The sequence below is a fragment of the Triturus cristatus genome, chromosome 1_2 (genome assembly GCF_964204655.1).
Source record: "Triturus cristatus chromosome 1_2, aTriCri1.1, whole genome shotgun sequence".
In the NCBI taxonomy this organism is placed as follows: Eukaryota; Metazoa; Chordata; class Amphibia; order Caudata; family Salamandridae; genus Triturus; species Triturus cristatus.
In genome coordinates this window covers 718,397,028-718,416,495 of record NC_140580.1, presented here as the reverse complement: position 1 = coordinate 718,416,495, position 19,468 = coordinate 718,397,028, and the positions used below count along the sequence as shown (strand labels likewise).

Here is a 19,468-nt window from a genome sequence, read left to right as displayed (position 1 = left end):
GAGTCTTCTTTGAGCGGAACCGAGCGCAGGCCATACATTTCGACTCATCATGATCCGGTGAGAGACATTTGTTGCACTCCGGATGGACATCGACGTGAGGGTATTTCGCATGGCATAAAGGACATCTCTTGAAGGGAGTCCTCAATTCCATCGTCGATCGAAGTTCGATGTTCGGACCAAAGTGGATCCGAAAAGCATGAAGAAGGTGCTAAAACACAAAATAAACTGGTCAATACCGAACGGGAACAATACCGACGAGATCTAAAGGCCTTTTGGCCTTAAACTAAAGTTTCCGAACTTGAGCTAAGATAAGCACATCCGAACCCAATGGCGGAAAAAAACAATCTAAGGATGGAGAGGATGCCCATGCGCACTGTAGTCCAGGGGAGGAGCCACCTATCTCGTGATACTTCGAAGACTCTTCCAGGACAACAATGTGCAATCATCCGGACCCAACACTAGGCGGCGATCTATGCACAGATATGAATTCAGCAGCCCACATGCCTCGAACTGAAGGAAGAAGTGTGAAATGCTTTAAGCACCGAACTAACTTGCTAGAGGAATATGAAACTCTTTTTTTGTTTGTATTATCTGTGTGTGAAGTAAAACATGGCTTATTCTCACAGTATAAGCTTTGAGGAGAACAAATAAATGTTTATTCACATATGTTGGGTTGACAAAGCTTGAGTGTGGTAGTCTACCAACAAATCTGATAGCGTTCTGAAGTTCCAGTTAACCAACTTAACCCTTCCCCAAAAAATTATGTTATTAAGGGAACACAAGGTGAAAGGGGTGTAATTGGAGCATGATGATAGTGCATGACATACTAGAACTGGTGCAAGGGGGTTAGGTAGTTGTATTTTGCTTAAGTGGAGCCAAGCATGCTGAGAATTTCTTCCAGTTTGAGGATCGACTCTACCACCAAACCCAGGGGACATCGATGGGCAGTACCTTCGCCCCCAGCGTGGCATGTCTCCACATGTCAAACTTTGAGGCAAAACACGTGCTCATCGATACCAACCCCTTTAAGGATAACATCACCCTGTGGCGTCGCTATATCGACAACATTTTAGTGTCGCTAGTGCCCCCTAGACCTATTTTAAAATCACTCATACACTCATCGCACTACCTAGCCCACACACACGATACGGCTTCATCAAAAAAAGATCTCCGCCAAAGAGCCCCTTTGCGGGTGCCCGTCTGGCATTGCAGCGCCGGCACGACGAGGAGCAGGCCCAATGATGAAACAGGACTTCCCTTGGGGTGTGTGAGGGCACTTTTTAAAAAAGACCTGAATTTTCCCTCACTTTAAGGAACTGCATACCCCGTTTTTAGAAAAAATATAGACACACACCCAGACTGAGCAAAACATGGGACTTGCCCATCTACCTCTAAATTCACCTTTTTTAGTTCATTGAAAGCCTTCGTTGCTGTGTCTTCGTCCCTTGAACCCTGTGTTGTCTGCTTCAAGATATTCTAGGGGGACAAACAGACACCATAACTGGAAAACTGGAAACTGAAAGTAGACAAATAAGACACTGCTGCTTGCAGAACTTTGAAAATAACAACAGAAATGACTCAATTATAGTCTCTGGGACAGTCTGAAAGACACCATCAAAGAATATATTTGAGAAATTTCTCATCCTACAATGGAATCATATTGTGACTTTACCTCCACCAGCATCTTGAGGCGCATTATCCTCTGAAATGGCAGTATCAGGAAAGATGTGAGTGGTAGCCGCTGACAGACCTGGTCCTCCTCAAGCTTGGCCAGGATTCCTGGGAACCTGGGGTTTTCCAACCTGTGGAGCAACACAAAAAATTTAGAGACACGTATCTGGGCATCCAAGGCAACAGTGCCTTAATAACTCAATGTAAGAAGTAGACACATGAGCATTCTGAATGGTTCTCAAGACACTCTGTTTATATAGGGCAGCCTGCAAATAACAGGCTTGTTAGTCCCTAAAATCCCTTCTGTGTCAAAGCAGGTCTGAGTGGAACAGGCTGGTCAAGTCATAGTTTTCCTGTAACATGCTGTGAAGAGCATCCTAGATGGTCACGGGAGTCCATATTACTTTATGGTGGTGAGAATGGGAGGAAAAGGCCAGTTGGATCATGGATTTCTCTGAGCAGTACAGTAGCACAGCAGGGAGACACAGTCTGATTGGGCCTTGGGGTCCCTGAATCTACTAGAAAAAGACCTAAGCCTTAAGTGTTTGATTTTGATTGCTCAATGACTTCGCCAATGCAGGCTCATAATTCATCTTGCAGGGATCTCTATTTTTTGCAACGTAACCAGCCCAACCTCTAATGACTGTTGGAGGACCTAACAAAAGGTACATAGTATATGTGGCAGCAAATGAAAAGTTGCCGTTTTCAACGATTACCACAAATGTGTAGGCTGGCAGACTGACAGATATACATCAAGGTAAACAAGACAGTGATGCACCTGACCCATACTTACAGAAGACGCTGGTAGGTCTGTTCCTGGTAGGCCTGGTTGGTGACGTAAGGAAGGTAGACCCGGCGAAATTGTGGGCAGTGGTTGAGAACAATGTCACAGACATCAAAACACAGAACGTCCTCCTCCAGCCTCTCTTCCAAAACCAGCAAGAACCTAGCCAGGGTAGAAAAAACAATTGGCACCCAAATATCGCACAACCTCAGGGCTTTCGGCTACAGGGTGGACATGTAAAGATATTACTGAATGCAAGATGTGAGAGATTTCCCAAGAGCCAAGGAGAGCAAGAAACTTGACAACCTTAACTAAGTAAAACGTTTTTGGGAAAAATGTATGTCTATCTCACTTTGTGTTTGAAGTGTTCGCATTCATGTTTATGCAGCACTATCCATGTTTCCAACACCATTGAGCTGAGTACGATTGCAAACTACCATACAGCTAAGTGCTTGTCAGAAGGCCAATTTGGGTTTTGGGTCAACTCTGTGTCAACTACTCAATTACATTTTGCTGAGTCTTTATTTCTTCTGAGATCAAGAAAATTGGTAAAGCGAGATTGGTGAAAATAACGCATTGGATAAGCAGAATAAAATACGGACAGCATGTGATCAGGAGAATAAAATAGACCTTAGCAGTTTTAAGAAATCCTCGCTTGAAATGCATACAGCTCAATTACTTGCATAAGGCATATTTGGCTAAGATGTACCTTGGAGCGACCGACTGCTGCCCAAGATGTGATTGATTTGTGTCTGATTTCTAACACTTGTTTTTAGATTGCTGGTGATAGAACAATTTTAGGGTACTATAGTAACCCTTGTATCAGAGATAATAGATAAAAGAGATAGAAATGCAAACCAGCCTCATGTCTGCAGTGTCACATATGCAGATCAAAATGATCGCAGGCCAGATACAAATTCAAATTTGTGTTGGCAAAGTGCAGAATAGGCATGAATAGGAAATCGACGGATGCACCAAAGACAAAGGTATGGCTTGCTGATCTTAAAAGGCAGAGGCAGAGAGTGCAGCTATCATGGCACAACAAAGTGGTGAGAGAAGCCACAGAAATTGACTGGGACAATATTATGCTAATGCTACAAACAAAACTAGTTTACCATACTGTTGCTTGCCGGAACCACGTAGGCATTTACCACGCCTGCCTTGACAACGCTGTCTTAACCATGAATGCATGTTTGCAAAGCATTCCTTTACCGCACAAGTCGCTGTTACACCATGGTGAAGGGTGTCTGTGTTGTTGGCATGATTGTTTTGGTGGAGGAAGGGGCACTGTCCTGCACAAAATCAATCACGAGAGGCATTTCCTTGTTATATGTGTGCTGCAAACTGTAGCACAAGTAGAAAGAGGAAAAAACTAGGAGAAATGTAAGAGGAGAGGCGTACGTTTTTGGCGCCACCCAAGGTTTATGTGATGTTGTAAATCTGGAGTAGCGTCAAAATCCATGGGTGTTGAGTGGGAACTCCCACAGCAATACCCATGGAACGCCTCCTTGACGTAGAGTAAAGCAAGGCAGCACTTTGCGCTGCCTTGCCTTACTCCATATCTATGAGGCCATGTAAAGCCGCGCAGGGTGGCTTTGCGTCACCTCATAGATATGATTGAGAGGCCTGCACACCCGGTCGTCATAAAATGTGATGCTCCGGCGGTGCTGGCCTCTTGTAAAGGAGAGCCCAAGTGTTCATGGTCTAATTGGGGTGTCGTTTTCTTTACCCCTAGCACACTTCGCCAGGAAAAACCTGGTGAAATGTGTAATGGCGAAAAAAGGCTAAAATGTGGGAACAACCAGCAGGAAACTGTGAAAATATAGATTTCTGCAGACATTCCTCATTTCTCAGGTGACACCCCTAATGGCCCTCTAATTACACTTCCTGGAATTACTCATCCCAAGGGTATTGCTAATTCTAGGTGCAGAATTACTGGATCAGTAGAATCAATAAGAACGAGGGACACATATCTAGCGTGAGGGTACAAAAGAAATAGCATTACTGTGCTCTCTTGCAAAATAATACATTTTTGATCAATAACATTTAGATATGATCTGCTTACAATGTATAGTTTTCTGTGTTTGGAAATCTATGTCTTTACCATAGCACTGGAATCTCATTTATAACAATGGGTATTAACATATGATAATAGCTAGAGCATGATGCCACTGAATATATCACATATTACGCTACATGACCTGCCTTTTCTTGCTACATAATTAGCCTTTATTTAACGGCATAATTTAGTAAACCCTACTGCATAATTTACCTCCTTATTTTGACGTACTTTAAGAATTACCTGCCCAGAATGCACTGCATTTCATGCTGCAAAGACAGCTATGGCAGGCCCAAGTTCCACCTTGGATCTAAGGCCAATAATGGGTATTAAGTGTCCTGCTAATGTGTGGTGGTGGACAGGAAAATTAGAGAGGGTGGCAATGGGTGAAGCTCTTACCTTTCACTAACATCCTTCACCTCGGGTAGTTTGGAGAAGAGCCACTGCTTGTCCTGGGCTCCCAGACACTCGTGCAAGTCTGGTGAGTTTAGAAAGTGATCCACAGCGATGGAGAGACTGTGAATGTAGGAGGACTCGGATGTAATCAGCTCAAACTTAGCCTGTGAGGAGAGGCAAGAAGAAACGGGGGCCTATGAGTAAGGGATCAGGGAAGTTAACAGGGAAAAAGATAAACAAAATGCTTCAGAGAAACACAAAGAGGGGCAAAGGAGGCAGTGTTATATAAGGAACGGTAAGTGGAGTAGGGACATTTTTTTAAATTACTTACCCGTAATCTTCAGCACTCCAATTCAGAGTCATTTTTATGCCAGACGTTACAGTCTGAGGTGATTCCACCTGTGACAAAGAGATTAGCCACCCTCAAGAACTTGAGGTCCCATTGCAGATATGATCTAGATATTTCACCTCTAATAAATGATCCTCCCTCCCTCTAAAAATTCCTGTATTACAAGTAGTTTAAGTGGAGGTGCGATTAGGAGAATGGAGGGTTTTGGACTGGGACAAGGAGAACTCAGAGTCGGGATAATGAAGATTAACGGTAAGTAAATGAACCATTGCAACCTCATCTCCATCCTCCTCGTCCTGCTCATTACAGTTTGAGGATGTACCAAGTTAACAAAGTTGCATCGCCAACAGATGCTGCTGAAATTAATTTAACAAAAATATCAATAATTACTTCATTGCTGTATTTAAGACTGCAGAACCGCTTTTTTTGGCATTTTGCCGAACCAAAGATGATATGACAGACTGAAGAACCGAGGAACACGTTATGTGCCTTCGTTAACGCCTAATCTGTTAGAGTCTATCTAGCTGCAGATTCCTTACATTAGAACAGTAACACTCAAAGTACGGCCCGGGGGCCGCATGCGGCCCTCCTGACCTTTAATTAGGGCACCCAGGTGAATAGCAGCACTGGGCTGCTGCTCACTTGACAGAGCAGGAACATTTAGAAAGCTGTGAAAAAAACGGGGCGACTTTATTTACACTCTAATTAGAGTAATGGTAAAGAAGGAAATAAGGTCTCCTAGCCATCTTATCTTTAGGAACACCTTTAGTTTTAAAGACATATTGCATTAAACATGTAAAAATATGACAACCTTTCTACAAACTTTAAAAAAAGAATATTTCATAAACATGCTTGAGCGTTTTACCTTAGTAGAGCAGATTGTATCACTGCATTGTCAGGCATTTATCAGTAGTGATAGTTTTCAAATATGATCTTGGAAGCATTCATGCCATCCCCAATTCTGAAAACGCCATTAATGAACCAAGATGCAAATCATTTGTCAGGTACACCTTGTGTATAGCCTTTGTTGTTTTATAATTGGAACAACATTATAGTTTTTCAAATGAAACACAAGAGAAGGTTTTGTACAGCACACATCCTGACCTCGTATACTTTAAGGAGGCTCCCATATGTGGCAATGAAGAAATTGCAGGCAAAGTGAAATTAAACAATTGCCTAGGATCACACAATTTGTCAGGTGGGGGAGCCAGGACTAATACCAGTTTTTCTGGTTTCACATTTTGCAAATCAGCCAACAGCTGAGTATCTCTTTCCCTCTCATGTTTTACATTAGAAGTTAATGGTTTGACTTTAAATCTTGGTGCATGAGAACAGAGCGTTGGTGGCAAACAGAAGTCACGTGAAGTCTCGGTTTGTTGTCCACACCATGCTTCTGCTTCACATCCCCCTACGCCCACCTTTCACCACCTGATTCTTGCATTGCTGGCATTGGTGCGGCCCTAGAGAATGCCACAGGCAGTATTTTGTGGCCCTCGGGTAAATGTGTGTGAATACCCATGCCTTAGAAATTTCCCAGGCATCAGACTTGATCTGGATATTGTTTGCACCAGCAGGTGCTGTCGTTCGGTTCTGCGTGGCGTCATCTGCATCGGAGTTGATATTCACAGTGCCTAAATAGGCACCACCCAGGGGCACTAACGTCAGTTACTTTTCGCAACTTTACACACCAGAAGCACTGAGCCACGAAGTACACTGACTACTGGTGTGATAAACTAGGTTCCTGAAAGGGAAGTATCTTATCTCCTTAAATCCGTTTGCAGAGCGGGGAGGATGTGTGGGTCGGTAAGGAACCTGCGGCTAGACAGAGTGTCTACCAGATAAGGTGTTACCAAAGGAAAAACTTGTTAATCTGATAGAGATTTCTAGCTGCAGATTCCTTGCCTTAGAATAGATACCTAAGCAATACCTCACAAGAGGTAGGTCTGCAGGCCAATTTCACATGAAGAAGTCCTGCTGGACAGAACAGGTAAAGTGCCCACCTCTACGGACCTGCCTGTCCACATAGAATGTGTGCATTGAGGCCCATGTTGCTGAATGGCACAAATCCAGGATCGGAACCCCGCAAGCTAATGCAGTGGTTGCAGCTTTAGCTCTGCTGAAAGGAGCACGCAAACCCTCAGGGGGTTTGCTTTTTGGACAATGAGTAGCAGATTTTGATGCAGAGCATAATCCATCTGAACATGGTTTGCACCTGCATGGCCAGTCCTTTCTTTGCTGTGACATACCCCACGAAGAGTTGGCTATTCAGCCAAGCTCTTTCTTGCAGTCAAGGTAGAATGATAACGGTCTTTTAGGTCCAGACGATGAAGTCACTCTCCCTTGGAGGGATGAAGCAGAGCGTAAAAAGTAGGGAGAGGGATGGTTTGGCCTTTGTGAAACAAAGTGACCACTTTTGGAAGAAAATGAGCTCTCATATGAAGTCTGGGTAGATGTTAAGATAAGGAAGCTTGTATGACAAGGCCTGGAGCTCACTGACCCTCTGGGCAGATGTTATTGCCATAAGAAAGGCTATCTTGATTGTAAGGTGCCTGAGTGGACAATTATGCAGAAGCTCAAAAGGGAGCGTACATAAGGAAGGTGAGGATGCAAGTGAGATCCCATTGGGATATAACGAAGGGTGTGGGAGGGAACATATGTGGAAATACTTTAAAAAATCTATGTATATTAGGAGATGGGAAATGGGAAGGTTGGTCAGCAACCGAAGAAAAGCAGAAATTGCAGATAGATATACTTCAACAGTGCCAGTGCAGAGCCCTGCTGGGCAAGGAAAAGGACGAACCTGAGAGAGGTAGGCAGACATAGGATCAATGTTTCTTTCTGAACACCATGCAACACATTTAGCCCAATGACAGGTGTAAACAGTGTTGGTAGAGGGACGGCTGGCTGGCAAAGTAACGTTACAGACTTCAGGCAGTAGGTCGAAAGCGGTCAACTGTCACCGCTCAATCTTCACACAAGAAAGTGGAGCATTGACATGTTCGGGTGGAGAACCCTTCCCTGCTGCTGCAACAGAAGATTCTCTCGAAGGGGCAGCCTGGTCAGAGGACCAATGGACATGTTGAACAGCTCAGGACACCAGACTCTCTGTGCCCAGTCTGGAGCTACAAGGATGAATTGGGCCCGGTTGTTCCTGATCTTCTTAAGAACTCTGGTTAGGAGTGGTTAGGGCAGAAAGGCATGCAGGAGGCCTGAGCTCCACTTGAGATGAAAAGCGTCTCTGAGAGACAGCGGACTTGGAAAATCCAGCGTGCAGAACTGCTGACATTGGGTGTTCTCGGCTGTGGTGAAGAGATCTCACCAAGGCTCTCCCTTCTGCTGAAAGAGACGTTGCACCACCTCTGGATGGAGACACCATTCATGATCCAGTACATACCTTTATTGGAAAGTGGATTATTAGTCGGGGCAAGGGTATATCTGCCCTTGGCAATAAGGCCACTAAGACAGTATAGGGCTCAGCATAGGTCTTAGAAAATTATTCCTATGCTCAACCCTTGGTAGCTTGGTATGTAAAGCATTTAAAAACACCATTTCAGTAAATAAGTAAGACACAATGCAGAATACAAATTCAACACCAATTTATAAAAATAGGAAATATTTGTATCTTTAAAATGACACCAAAACAACAAAGATCCAATATAGGGAACCGGAGATATGATTTGTTTAAAGATTTAGCACTATATATAGCACATCGAAACCTATAGCACCTTATCGGGACATCTGGTCGCGATAGACCGGGTCAAAGTCAAAGTTTCAGGCCGACCGCAATGGAGCCCTGGGTGGCTACCCCTCACGGTAGGTCTCGTCAAAGTTTTTACCTTCTGACTTTTCTGGAGCTTTTCTTGCCAGGGTCCCTCGAAGTTCTCAGCCAGTCCAGATTTTGTGAGGGTTCGCCAGATTGCCTTGCGACGAGCTCCTGGTCAAACTTATGGAAGTCCGACCTCTGGAGCGTTTCAGCGGGACAAACCAAGGATCCAGGCCGACATGCGGTTGAAGGCAGACGGCTTGGCTTTCGTGGTTGCTCCAGGTCACCTTTTCTTCGTTCGGGCTTAGAAACCTTTATGGAGCTTTTTCTCGCGGGGTCTCTTGATGTTCTTCACCAGGCTGGATTCGGTGAGGTTTCACAGGCTTCAGATATCGCCTACTCCCGGTCAAACTCTGGAAGTAGGACCTACGGAACTTTTCAGCGGGTCAAACCTGGACGGCAGACCGGCTCGCAGTTGAAGGCAGGCGGCTTGCCTAGCCAGGTTGAGTCGGTCCCCTTATGGAGCTTTTTTTCAAAGTTTTCCAAACTTCTGGAACTTCTTGCTGAAGTTCCCCAAAGGGGCCCAAGGTGTCTCAAACCCACTCCTAGGGTCTGGAAGCTCCAAGACGGTCCTTGAAAGTTGAGGACTTCAGTTGCCGCAATACACTTGGACAAAACCCTTACAAATCCACTGGTAGTGCTCTGGGTTGAGGATCCTTGGTGGTTATGGTCCAGGTGAGCTCTGTTAACCTGTAGCTTGTAGGGAATCCACACTTTAGTCCTTTTACAGCAAGGTAATCCACAGGCTGTAGTTTCAGATGGTGCAGAATGTGCAATCTTTAGAGTGCAGGCCTTAGGAAATACACATCAAGCTTACAGCATGGCCTGTCTTGCTTTCTTAAGTTTCAAGCAGCAGATCTGAGAGGTTCTGCCCTTCTTGGATTTATTCCAACTTCTCTATGTCAAGCAGGAGGTCACTCCTGTTCAATGGGCTGCAGGGTACCACCCAAAGGTCTGACCACTTCCTGCAGGGTGTGGCACTATTTTGTCACAGAGTCCACTAATTCCTCCAAATGTATAATGCCTGATTTTCTAGCAGAGGAGAGCTGGCTAAACACACACCTAGGATGGCTAATCTACATAGTCTCTCCCCCTTGCATCTGCTCATTCCTTCCCCTGGCTGCGGTCAAAAGAGTGGAGTTGTAAATGACACTGGTGTCTTCCCCTTCCCTTGAAGTCCACTGTTAACGATTCCTCCCCCTGCTCTGGCATTCCTGTGCAATAGGACACTGCCCTCCCAGCAGAGCTGGTCAACCCCAGGGGCTCTTTATCACCTCTTCAAAGAAGCCTGACTAATCCACTTAACTCTGACCAATCAGGACAGACCACTGGAAGGCTGAATCTAGGCTTACAAACAAAAAGGTCTTATAACTTCTTATATGTACATTTTAGGAGAAATTCAACAATATTATACTGGTAAGTCTTTGAATGGTACTGTTGGCCTTCTACTATCAAGAGTTATTAGTTAATAACTTCCTGCCATGTTAACCTATATGGCAGGGGATTTGCAATGGGAAACACGAGCACCAGGGCTTATAAAAACATATTTTATAAGTACTCTACATATATCTAAAGGACCCCCACCCCAGGAACAGCTAGGGGAGACTTTAGTTTAGGGGTTTTGAATATGTAAAAATATTGCAGATCCTCCCTCCACAGTGCTCCCACCACCAAAGTCGATTTGGGGCAGCACTTTATCACAATGTGCGGAGTGAAATGTGCAATTTCACTTAACCAAGGGCATATAAAACTCATTTTATAAGGGTCCTCCTTATAAATACTGATCCCCCACCCCTGGGGCACCTAGGGGAGACCGTGGGGTACCTAATATCCCCAAATATTGAAGGTCAACCATTTTTAAGTACCCCAAACACCAAAGTTGAGCTTGGGCACAATTTACTTTTTAAAAGCAATCCTGCAACACAAAGCTACTTTTAAACGGACCTCAGGCTCAGCAGTGCACACATTCAAGTGCAGAAAAGGCTGCTGGCCTCTAAACTGCCATGCCCTATTATATGCTAGAGACTTAGATGTGGTTTCAATCCCCCTGCCCTATTATGTACTAGGGCCTTATAGAGTAGGTCATGCCAACCACAGGGGTACCCAAACCCATAGTGTACCCTAGTGGATGTAGGGGTTTTCACTGTATTCTGAATGTGTCTTTTTCAGCATAGCACTGGCCCTGGTACTGGTTAGGCCAGAGCTTTCCAAACACTGTGCCGCGACACAGTACTGTGTCGCCTGCCGTGCTTGGGTGTGTCGCGCAACGACGAGGAGACGCGCTCTATTCTTTCTTTCTAGGACCTACAGTGACGTAAGTGCGTGACGGACCTGTTTATTCAGGAGTAAGCATCGTCATCCGTATAATCTGTGTTCCTCTGTTTTCAGAGCCGTTAGTGTTTCCTTTCCGAACACTGTCTCTACGAGGAGCAGAGGTCGGAGTGAGCAGGATCGGCAGGGCACCGCGTGCCCGTACTGCTTTAATTTCATAGACTCCGTTCCCCTAATTTCTGTTTTTTAAACATGCTGTTAAGGCTGGGCTTTGGGGACAGGCAGAACGGGCAGAGAAGACAAGGAAAGTGTCCAGTTCTCCTGCCGCTGGCAGCTGCACGCACCCCCCTCTCTTTGTTCCCCCTCTTCCCTCTCCTTCTGTCTCATGCCTCATTTGGTGAAAATCGAGTCTTCAAGAAACAGGTTTTACCTACTCTTTGCTCCTTTCATTTATTTGCTCCCCTGTGAAATGGATCCAAAAAAGAAAAAGACTTTTGCTGGAAACGTCATATTTCTGAAATGTTTCAGTTTTTAAGTGCAGCCTCGGGTTGTAGAGAAATAAAACATTCAAAATATGAATAACTAACTCAATCAAGACAGAGTGGTTGTAAGATGGCCAGATTGATTTATTCACACATAAACACATTAGCGCCACTTCACAGTGTTTGCCAGTGAAGCGCTACTTTTGTTTTCTCGACTCTCTTTGAACAGCATTGCTTTCCCTGGGTGGGAATTGTGCACTATTCCTGGAGGTACTGAAATACCAGATTGATGGGTGAACTAGAAAACAAAATGTGTACAGCGGCTATGTGTACACGAATGAGGGGCCATATTATCAAGTAACGGCGATAACATTATCGCCGCTTTAGCGGCAGGAAACTGCTGCTAAACCGGCGATAACGGGCTTGATAATATGACCTGGAGAATTCCCATATAAGCCCAGGTTCTGGTGTGAACCTGGGCCTCTATAAGAATTCACAAGGGCATATTATCAAGCTCATTATCGCCGCTTCAGCGGCAGTTTCCTGCCGCTAAAGCGGCGATAATGTTATCGCTGTTCCTTGATAATATGGCCTGTGGTCTTTTGAAGCCATACTGCTTATGTTTTGTTAGGATATAAGCAATGGGCATTGAAACGGATCACTTCTGGGCGTCAAATGCGCAGTCCAGTCCGCTCCCAATTCCTGGCGCTCGGTTCGTTTTTCACACGAGTGGTAGCCCGGTGACAAGGAAGAATGGCGGGTAGTAGATGGTAAGGTTGTGTCATCTGCTGCAGCTGCCTCAAAATGTGCCCAATTACTTTTTTTACTTTGAACGAGGTCTGTATGCTGCCGTAAACACAGAGAGGGGCCCTGCAGAACCTATGTAACCTGGGTCCTCCAAAAGCTTCTGAGATGGCCGATTTATTGTAGCAAAGTAAAAAAAACATTAAGACGGATATTGGAATACTAATTTGAAACCCATGGGAGCAAAGTTGAGAATCAGAAATGTATTAAAGCATTAAAGATAGTGGAAAAGTGTTATTTAAGCAGCCGCCTTCTTGAAACAGATGTATGGCTTATCATAACCTCACTTGAAACCTCTTTCCCTCCCAGCATGCACAGCTCCTTAAGTTTCAGAAAGAGAAACTAAGATCGCCATTTTCCTTCGGTTCCCCTACAGTGCCTCTGCGCACTGAGCAGCGCAGAGAGTAAGGCCAGAGCAACGTTGGTAAAAGCAGGTAGCTTTTTTGCTGTCCAATCCTCTTCTATGAATTTGCTGTTTGTGCGTGTGTGATACGGGCTTCCTTTCAGCACTGTAGTAAAGTGACAAAAGGACCAAAGAGTTAAACGCAAGCCTAGTTTGGGCAGGCTTGCTTCGCTCGCTCGCATTACCGTGTCACTAGGTCGCGATTGTCTAAAAGGTGTGTCACCAACATGAAAAGTTTGGAAAGCTGTGGGTTAGGCAGAGCCCAGGGTCAGTCAGAGTCGGTTACCACCAGTACCAGTCAGCAAAAAGTTGGGGGGTGCCCAGGGCACAGGATGACTTTCCAACAACCTTCCACTGAGTTTGTCGGCTCTAGCATTCAGAGAACCCTCCAGATGTTGCACCGCCAGGGATATGCCCTGCTGTTTCACCCATGTCAAGAGACACGGGCCTCTTGACAAAGGATCCAAGAGCTCACCCCACCCTGCTTGTTGCGGTACCACATGACATGGCTTGTCCGTGAACACCTGCACTAGCCTTCCCTGGATGGAGGGTAGAAAGGCTTTCAATGCCAATCAGATTGGTCGGTGGTCCAACTGGTTGATGTGGAGTTCGGATTCCTTCCACCAGAGTCCTTAGATCTCCACCTTTCTCAGATGGCTGCCTCAATCCATGAGTGGTGCATATGTTACCACTGTGAGATCTGGTTGGGGAAGGGAGAGGGGTCTGTCGCTGACCCAATCGCGGTTCATATGCCACCACTGCAGGTCTTTTGCAGCTCCTTCCAAGATCTTGACCACGTTGGAGTGATTCCCCTGATGCTGCGCACACTGGAACTTCAGGTCCTACTGCAGAGCCCACACATGCCAACGGGCATGTGTCACAAGCAGGATGCAGGATGCAGGAGGCCATGAGGCCCAGCAGCCTCAGAGTCAGTCTCACTGAAATCCAGGATAGAGGTTGAAACATCAGTATTATAGCCCAAATATCCTGAACTCACCGTTCGAGAGGATAGGCCCAAAACTGCACTGTGTCCAGAATGGCTCTGATGAAAGGAAGCGTCTGAGAGGGAGTCAGGTGTTACTTTGGCATGTTGGCAGTGAACCCCAGCAAATGCAAAAGGTTTACCATAGTCTGGAGGTGGGAAAGGACAGCCTGGGGCGAGTCGACCTTCAACAGACAGTCGTCGAGATAGGGTCAGAGTGGCACCCCTGATCTCTGCATATCATCAGCAACCACCACAATCACTTTGGTGAACACCCTAGGGGAGCTGGTGAGGACAAAATGTAGCACAGTGAACTGAAACACTTGTGTCCCACTAAGAACAGCAGGTTGCACCTGTCGGCAGGTAGGATGGGAATGTGAAAATAGGCATCCTGCAAGTCCAACTCTACCATCCAGTTTCCAGGGCAGACAGGACCGGAGCCAGAGTTAGCATCTTGAATTTCTCCTTCTTGAGGAAGAAATTGAGAGAGCGTAGGTTGAAGATAGGGCACCGTGAACATTACTTCTGATGCGGACGACGCAAACGATGCCATGCAGAGCCAAACAATGCCACCTATTGGTGCACTGAAGTACTGCTCATGAAAATTCCAGAATCCAGTCAAGACGCCTGAGTAATATTCTAAGGCAAGGAAATCTGTGGCTAGAAGTCTTTATCAGATATTTACATCATAAGAACATTACAAATCCATCCTGTGATGCTTTCCAAACGTAAGTTGTTAAGACCTATTGACACTCAACATAGTTTTTGGAGAGGAAGTCAAAACTGCCTTAGGGGATCAACCCTGGATGTGAGAAGGTACCACGTTCCCCAATGATTTAAAGGCTTGATAAATGGCTTGCTTGATGGGAGGAGGGGAAACAGTGGGAAAGTACAAAGAACTCCCTAAGTCCAGGGAAAAAATAGGGCATCCAAATCCCAAGCCTGAGGGCAGGATTCATCCGAGCAGAGACTAGAAGCATTGCGTTGTGGGGCGATGCAAATAGATCCATCCAGGGTGATCCAAATGGGTACATATTCAATTGAACTCCCGAATTGACAGATGGTAAGGCACTGAAGATGAAAGATTCAGAATGAGGCTGCTACCATAAAAGTTCAAATGAGCCCAGATGTAAACCGCTCCCTGGAGAAGGACGACTGAGCAGGCAAAGGTCTGATCCACCACTTGATTCAAATCCATGCTCTTTTTCTCACCCTGGCGATTGTGATATCATCTTGATAACTGATTGTCCGTCTCACTAAGACATTCTCTCTCCCTAACTGGGGGGCAAAAGTCTGCAGTGCTCACCACACTGCCGACAACTCCCTCCAGTTGGATGAATGGAGGCTTTCTCTCCTGTGAACAGGGCCCTTTCATTTAAATCTCGACCAACTTTGCCCTCTAACCCTAAAGACTGGTATTTGTGGTTAACCATAGTGGAGCAGCATACTGCAGTGGGATTCCATTCAATAATTTGTTCTCTAGCATCCACCAACCCAATTTCAGAGTTATTTCGGGAATGATGGGTATAACGGATTTGTAAACTTGCCTGTTTTGAACCACCAACTTAGAACATAGTTCACCACAGGCTTCAGGTGTGCACCCTAGTGTCAACTGTGGTAGTAGTTGCTAACAGTCCTTCTTGCACTTTTAGCCACACTCTTGCTATTGTATTGGACTGACTCAAGGGTTGCGTGATGTTGTGCTGAACTGTCGCAATTATTAGGGTAGGCAGTAACACAAGATCCAAGAGGGTGTTGAATTGAGCTTCAATAAACATCCTCTCTTGCGATGGGTGAAGACTGAGCGCTTCTAAGGGTTGACAATAAAACCCATGTGATAGACTCTTCTGGTCACCAATTCAAAGTTTTCTTGAGATTCAAAAAAGAGCAAGGATATAATAACCAGTCATTACGATACGGGAAAACTGTGACACCACACAACTGAAGGTAAGCACCAACAGGAACAGGTACCATAGTGAAGACATTGGAAGATATTGCCAGACCAAAGGGCAGAGCCTAAAACTAGAAATGTTGGTCTCCCATCATAAATCAGAAAAATTGTTGACTGGAAGGATAAATGAGGACGTGAAAGTAAGCGTCCTGAAGATTTAAAATCGCTAGTAAATCATTCTTTGCGAGCAACAGAATGATCATTTTAAAAGTAATCATTTTGAAAGTCCCCACCGAGACTTATTTTTTCAGGTTCTTGAAGTTCAGAACTGGTCTCAGTCTCTCGTCGAATTTAAGGGACCAAAAATAGGATACAATAAAATCCTTATCTTTTTTCATCCAAATGTACCGGTATGACTGCTTGCTTTTCTATAAGCACCTAGACCCCTAAATCATTGCTTGAATCATCAACACTTCTTTTAGCCAGCTGGTCAGTTTGAAATGTCCTTGTGACAGACCTCTCTCGCACACACTGCGGCACTGAAGACCTTCCTGCATTCATTCCAGACTTTGGTTACATGGCTTTCTCTCCCTACCGGGTGAAACACTCTCGTGTCTTGGCTCTCTCCCCTGCTGGTTCATCAAAAAACACTACTGGGCTGTCACTTAAAGACCCTCCTTTTGGCAATTCTTGTCAAAACGACTGACTCTATAGATCCACAAATTGACCGTAATCTCCCGGTTTTTTATCTTATCTTGAAGTCCCCCTATCGAACCTTCAGCATTTGCCACGACCGATTTCCCAATCTTATGCCTATGGTATTCCCCACCTCAAATGGGGTTGATATTAGGCATTTTTAGTCTCAGGCATAAAATTAGGTCCTGATGATGATTCCCCATATTTATAAGTGGGATCAAAACGTCGACATACGCTACAATAACTATCCCAAATACACTGGTTTTATAAATTTGATAGTATTGGTACTCTAATCAATTGTGACTAAAATTGTTCATTGTACTTACAGTCACTAAAAAATGTCTGAGCTGTAAATTTACTTTTCAGTTGCTTCCCACTCACCTCTTTATTTTTGTTTGTTCCTTTTGTGTTATATAATTGAATAAACGTTTGCCTTTTTTCATTTTGTAATTTCTTTGATGTAGAATGTATAGATCTCCTATGTCTAATATTCAGTTCTTAAATTAGATGAAGGGACCACTTGTTCCTTGACAAAAGGAATACGGCACTCATCCTTCATCACTTGGAACGCCCATTGGTCTGTGATACAAATATCCCAGTGATGGCAGAAAAGTCTTAACCTTGCCCCAACTTCCGTATAGTCATTTCTGGGACTGTAAGGTTGGGTTTTGTTTCCAAATGTGGCCCCTGACCACAAGTCTGGCCACGAAAATTGCGTTTGTTCTGGATGTTTTGGGAGGGATGTTTAAACATAAACAACTTCTTTCTCAACACCAATCTGAATGCATGAAAATCCTTCTTTCTCCTGCCACTATATGAACCATTTCATACAGTTCATTAATGGACAGCTTCATTAGACTACTTTGACTGGACTTTAGTTTCCAGGACTTCATCCACAGCAGTCTATGACCTGCTATCGTAGCACCCGCTAAGGCTGCCACTGCCTAGAGGCTATCAAATGTGACATCTTATAGGAACTTCTCCCATAATTGCCAAAATACTACTAGGATCCTCGTTTTCGAAGATGTGCGAACATTCGGCGTCTGTGGAAAGGCTTTTTTGAAATCTTTAGTGATATATAGCGCAGAATGTTAGCTTTATTCAGATTTTCCCTGCTCTGTACATAAAATGTCCTTTATAAGATTTTTTAGAGGTAGATCAACCGCTTTTTTGTTTGTATACTGGGAACAGAAGCCTTCCTCTTGCTGAGGTTTTGCTTTGAAACTAAGGTTTTTTTCTAATTATACTCAGCAAATTTGAAGAATTTCCTCCTCATTGAACAGCAGCAGCTCTACAGCATGCTGGCTGGATTGTGCCTTTTAGCCCTTTATCTTGAAGACAGGAAAGAGATGTGGTAGAGCAGTATCTTTCCTGCTTTATAGGTGCATAGTAACGAGATATCGCTTCTCGAGAGTTCTCACGACTACGAAGCGGTGATGCCTCCCCGTTACCAACCGTACACATACTTATGCATTGGTAATGGTCTAAATCACTGCCACGCAGCTTCTAAGCAGCAAGGTCTTAAATGCAAAACTACACCTCACCTCAGCCCAGCACACAAACGGGGAACACCTCCAATAGAGGCACACAAAATTAAACTGGGCTACAGCGATAATATATACAGTACAGAGACATGTAATTAAATTAAAAAGAAATGTTTGAATTCATAAAAAAATGTCCTGACTCGTCCATCAAAGAGCAGAGAAAGATAGAGAAAGTGGTGGAGGTAGGGAGATCATTATTTTGAGGTGATAAACACAGACGAAATTCATATCTAAAATAGGACCTTCACTTCTGGCGCATGGTTCATAACTCTGTAAGAGGGATCACCTCACATTTGAGGATGAGGAGGATGCAGAAGAGGGAGTAATGACTATGATTAAGGTAGACAGGTGCTGTGATGAGGAAGGTAAGTCATGAGGGGCAGAAAAGAAGAAAAGGAAAAAAGAAAAGGCGTTGATAAGCAAGGCTCGGAGAGATTTTATCTGCCTGAGCCTTGATAATTTTAGTCAGGATTTATAATTTGGGTCAGGAGTTGGGAAAGGAGACAAGGCTACTGAGGAGCGCAAGAAATGAGAAAAAAGATAAATGGGAGAAAAGGTGAGAAAAGGTGAGAAAGAGTACAGGAAGAGAGAACAACACAGAAAGAAAAGAGTGGGATATAATTGTAAAGAAGAGAGGCAGTAGCAATGAAGAGATATAAGGAAGGCATTACAATTTCTTCCCTGCTCTACTAGCTCACCTCCCGCAGCTTCCGCTCCTGCATGCTCAAGGTGGCAAGTACCCCACTGCCCCTGACGTCAGGGATGTCCTGCCAGAGTGAGAAAGTGGAGCCCCGGGAAGAGCGCTGTGAGCGGAAGGAGCTTGTTGGGGATAGGTTAGCCTTGGGAGGTGCATCACCATCATCCTCCTCCTCCAATGGTGTGTCCTCACGCTGCTGCCGCTGGATCTCGCGATTAATGGCTACGTCACTGTACTCCTGGTAAAGGATCGCTGCAGGAAAAGTAGTAGTAATCAGAGCAGACATCATTCCTCACTTAACAAAACACTTCAGACTTAAGTGGGTAAAGACATTTTACTAAAATAACTACCTGACGCAGAAATTAATGTTTACAATATTTATATATTTTTTTAATAACTTTATTAAGCAGAAACCAGGCCAAACTGACAATGCATCGTGCAGGCATACAAAATTTACTTCACAGTGGGATGAATTACATCAGTCAAGAGTACACTTGCCAGGTGGGAAAGGAAATATTTTGCTGGGATTTAGCGAGTGCCCAGGTTACCTAACTATAGTCACTGGTTCAGATTGAAATAGATACATTTTCTATCTCCTCTGACTCTTATCTCTTCT

At 44.6% G+C, this 19,468-nt stretch overlaps 1 protein-coding gene across 2 annotated transcripts in view; it reads right to left on the bottom strand.

The window, feature by feature from the left end:
* Positions 1 to 19,468, bottom strand: part of ARHGEF19 (Rho guanine nucleotide exchange factor 19) — a 305,405-nt gene that overhangs the window by 66,841 nt on the left and 219,096 nt on the right. For both annotated transcript variants that reach the window (XM_085608601.1, XM_085608602.1), the window contains 5 exons: positions 18,854 to 19,104; positions 4,914 to 5,074; positions 2,465 to 2,617; positions 1,673 to 1,802; positions 1,402 to 1,476 (listed from right to left, as the gene is read on the bottom strand). In XM_085608601.1, coding sequence (XP_085464727.1) covers positions 1,402 to 1,476; positions 1,673 to 1,802; positions 2,465 to 2,617; positions 4,914 to 5,074; positions 18,854 to 19,104 — 770 coding nt within the window. The remainder of the gene's footprint in view (positions 1 to 1,401; positions 1,477 to 1,672; positions 1,803 to 2,464; positions 2,618 to 4,913; positions 5,075 to 18,853; positions 19,105 to 19,468) is intronic.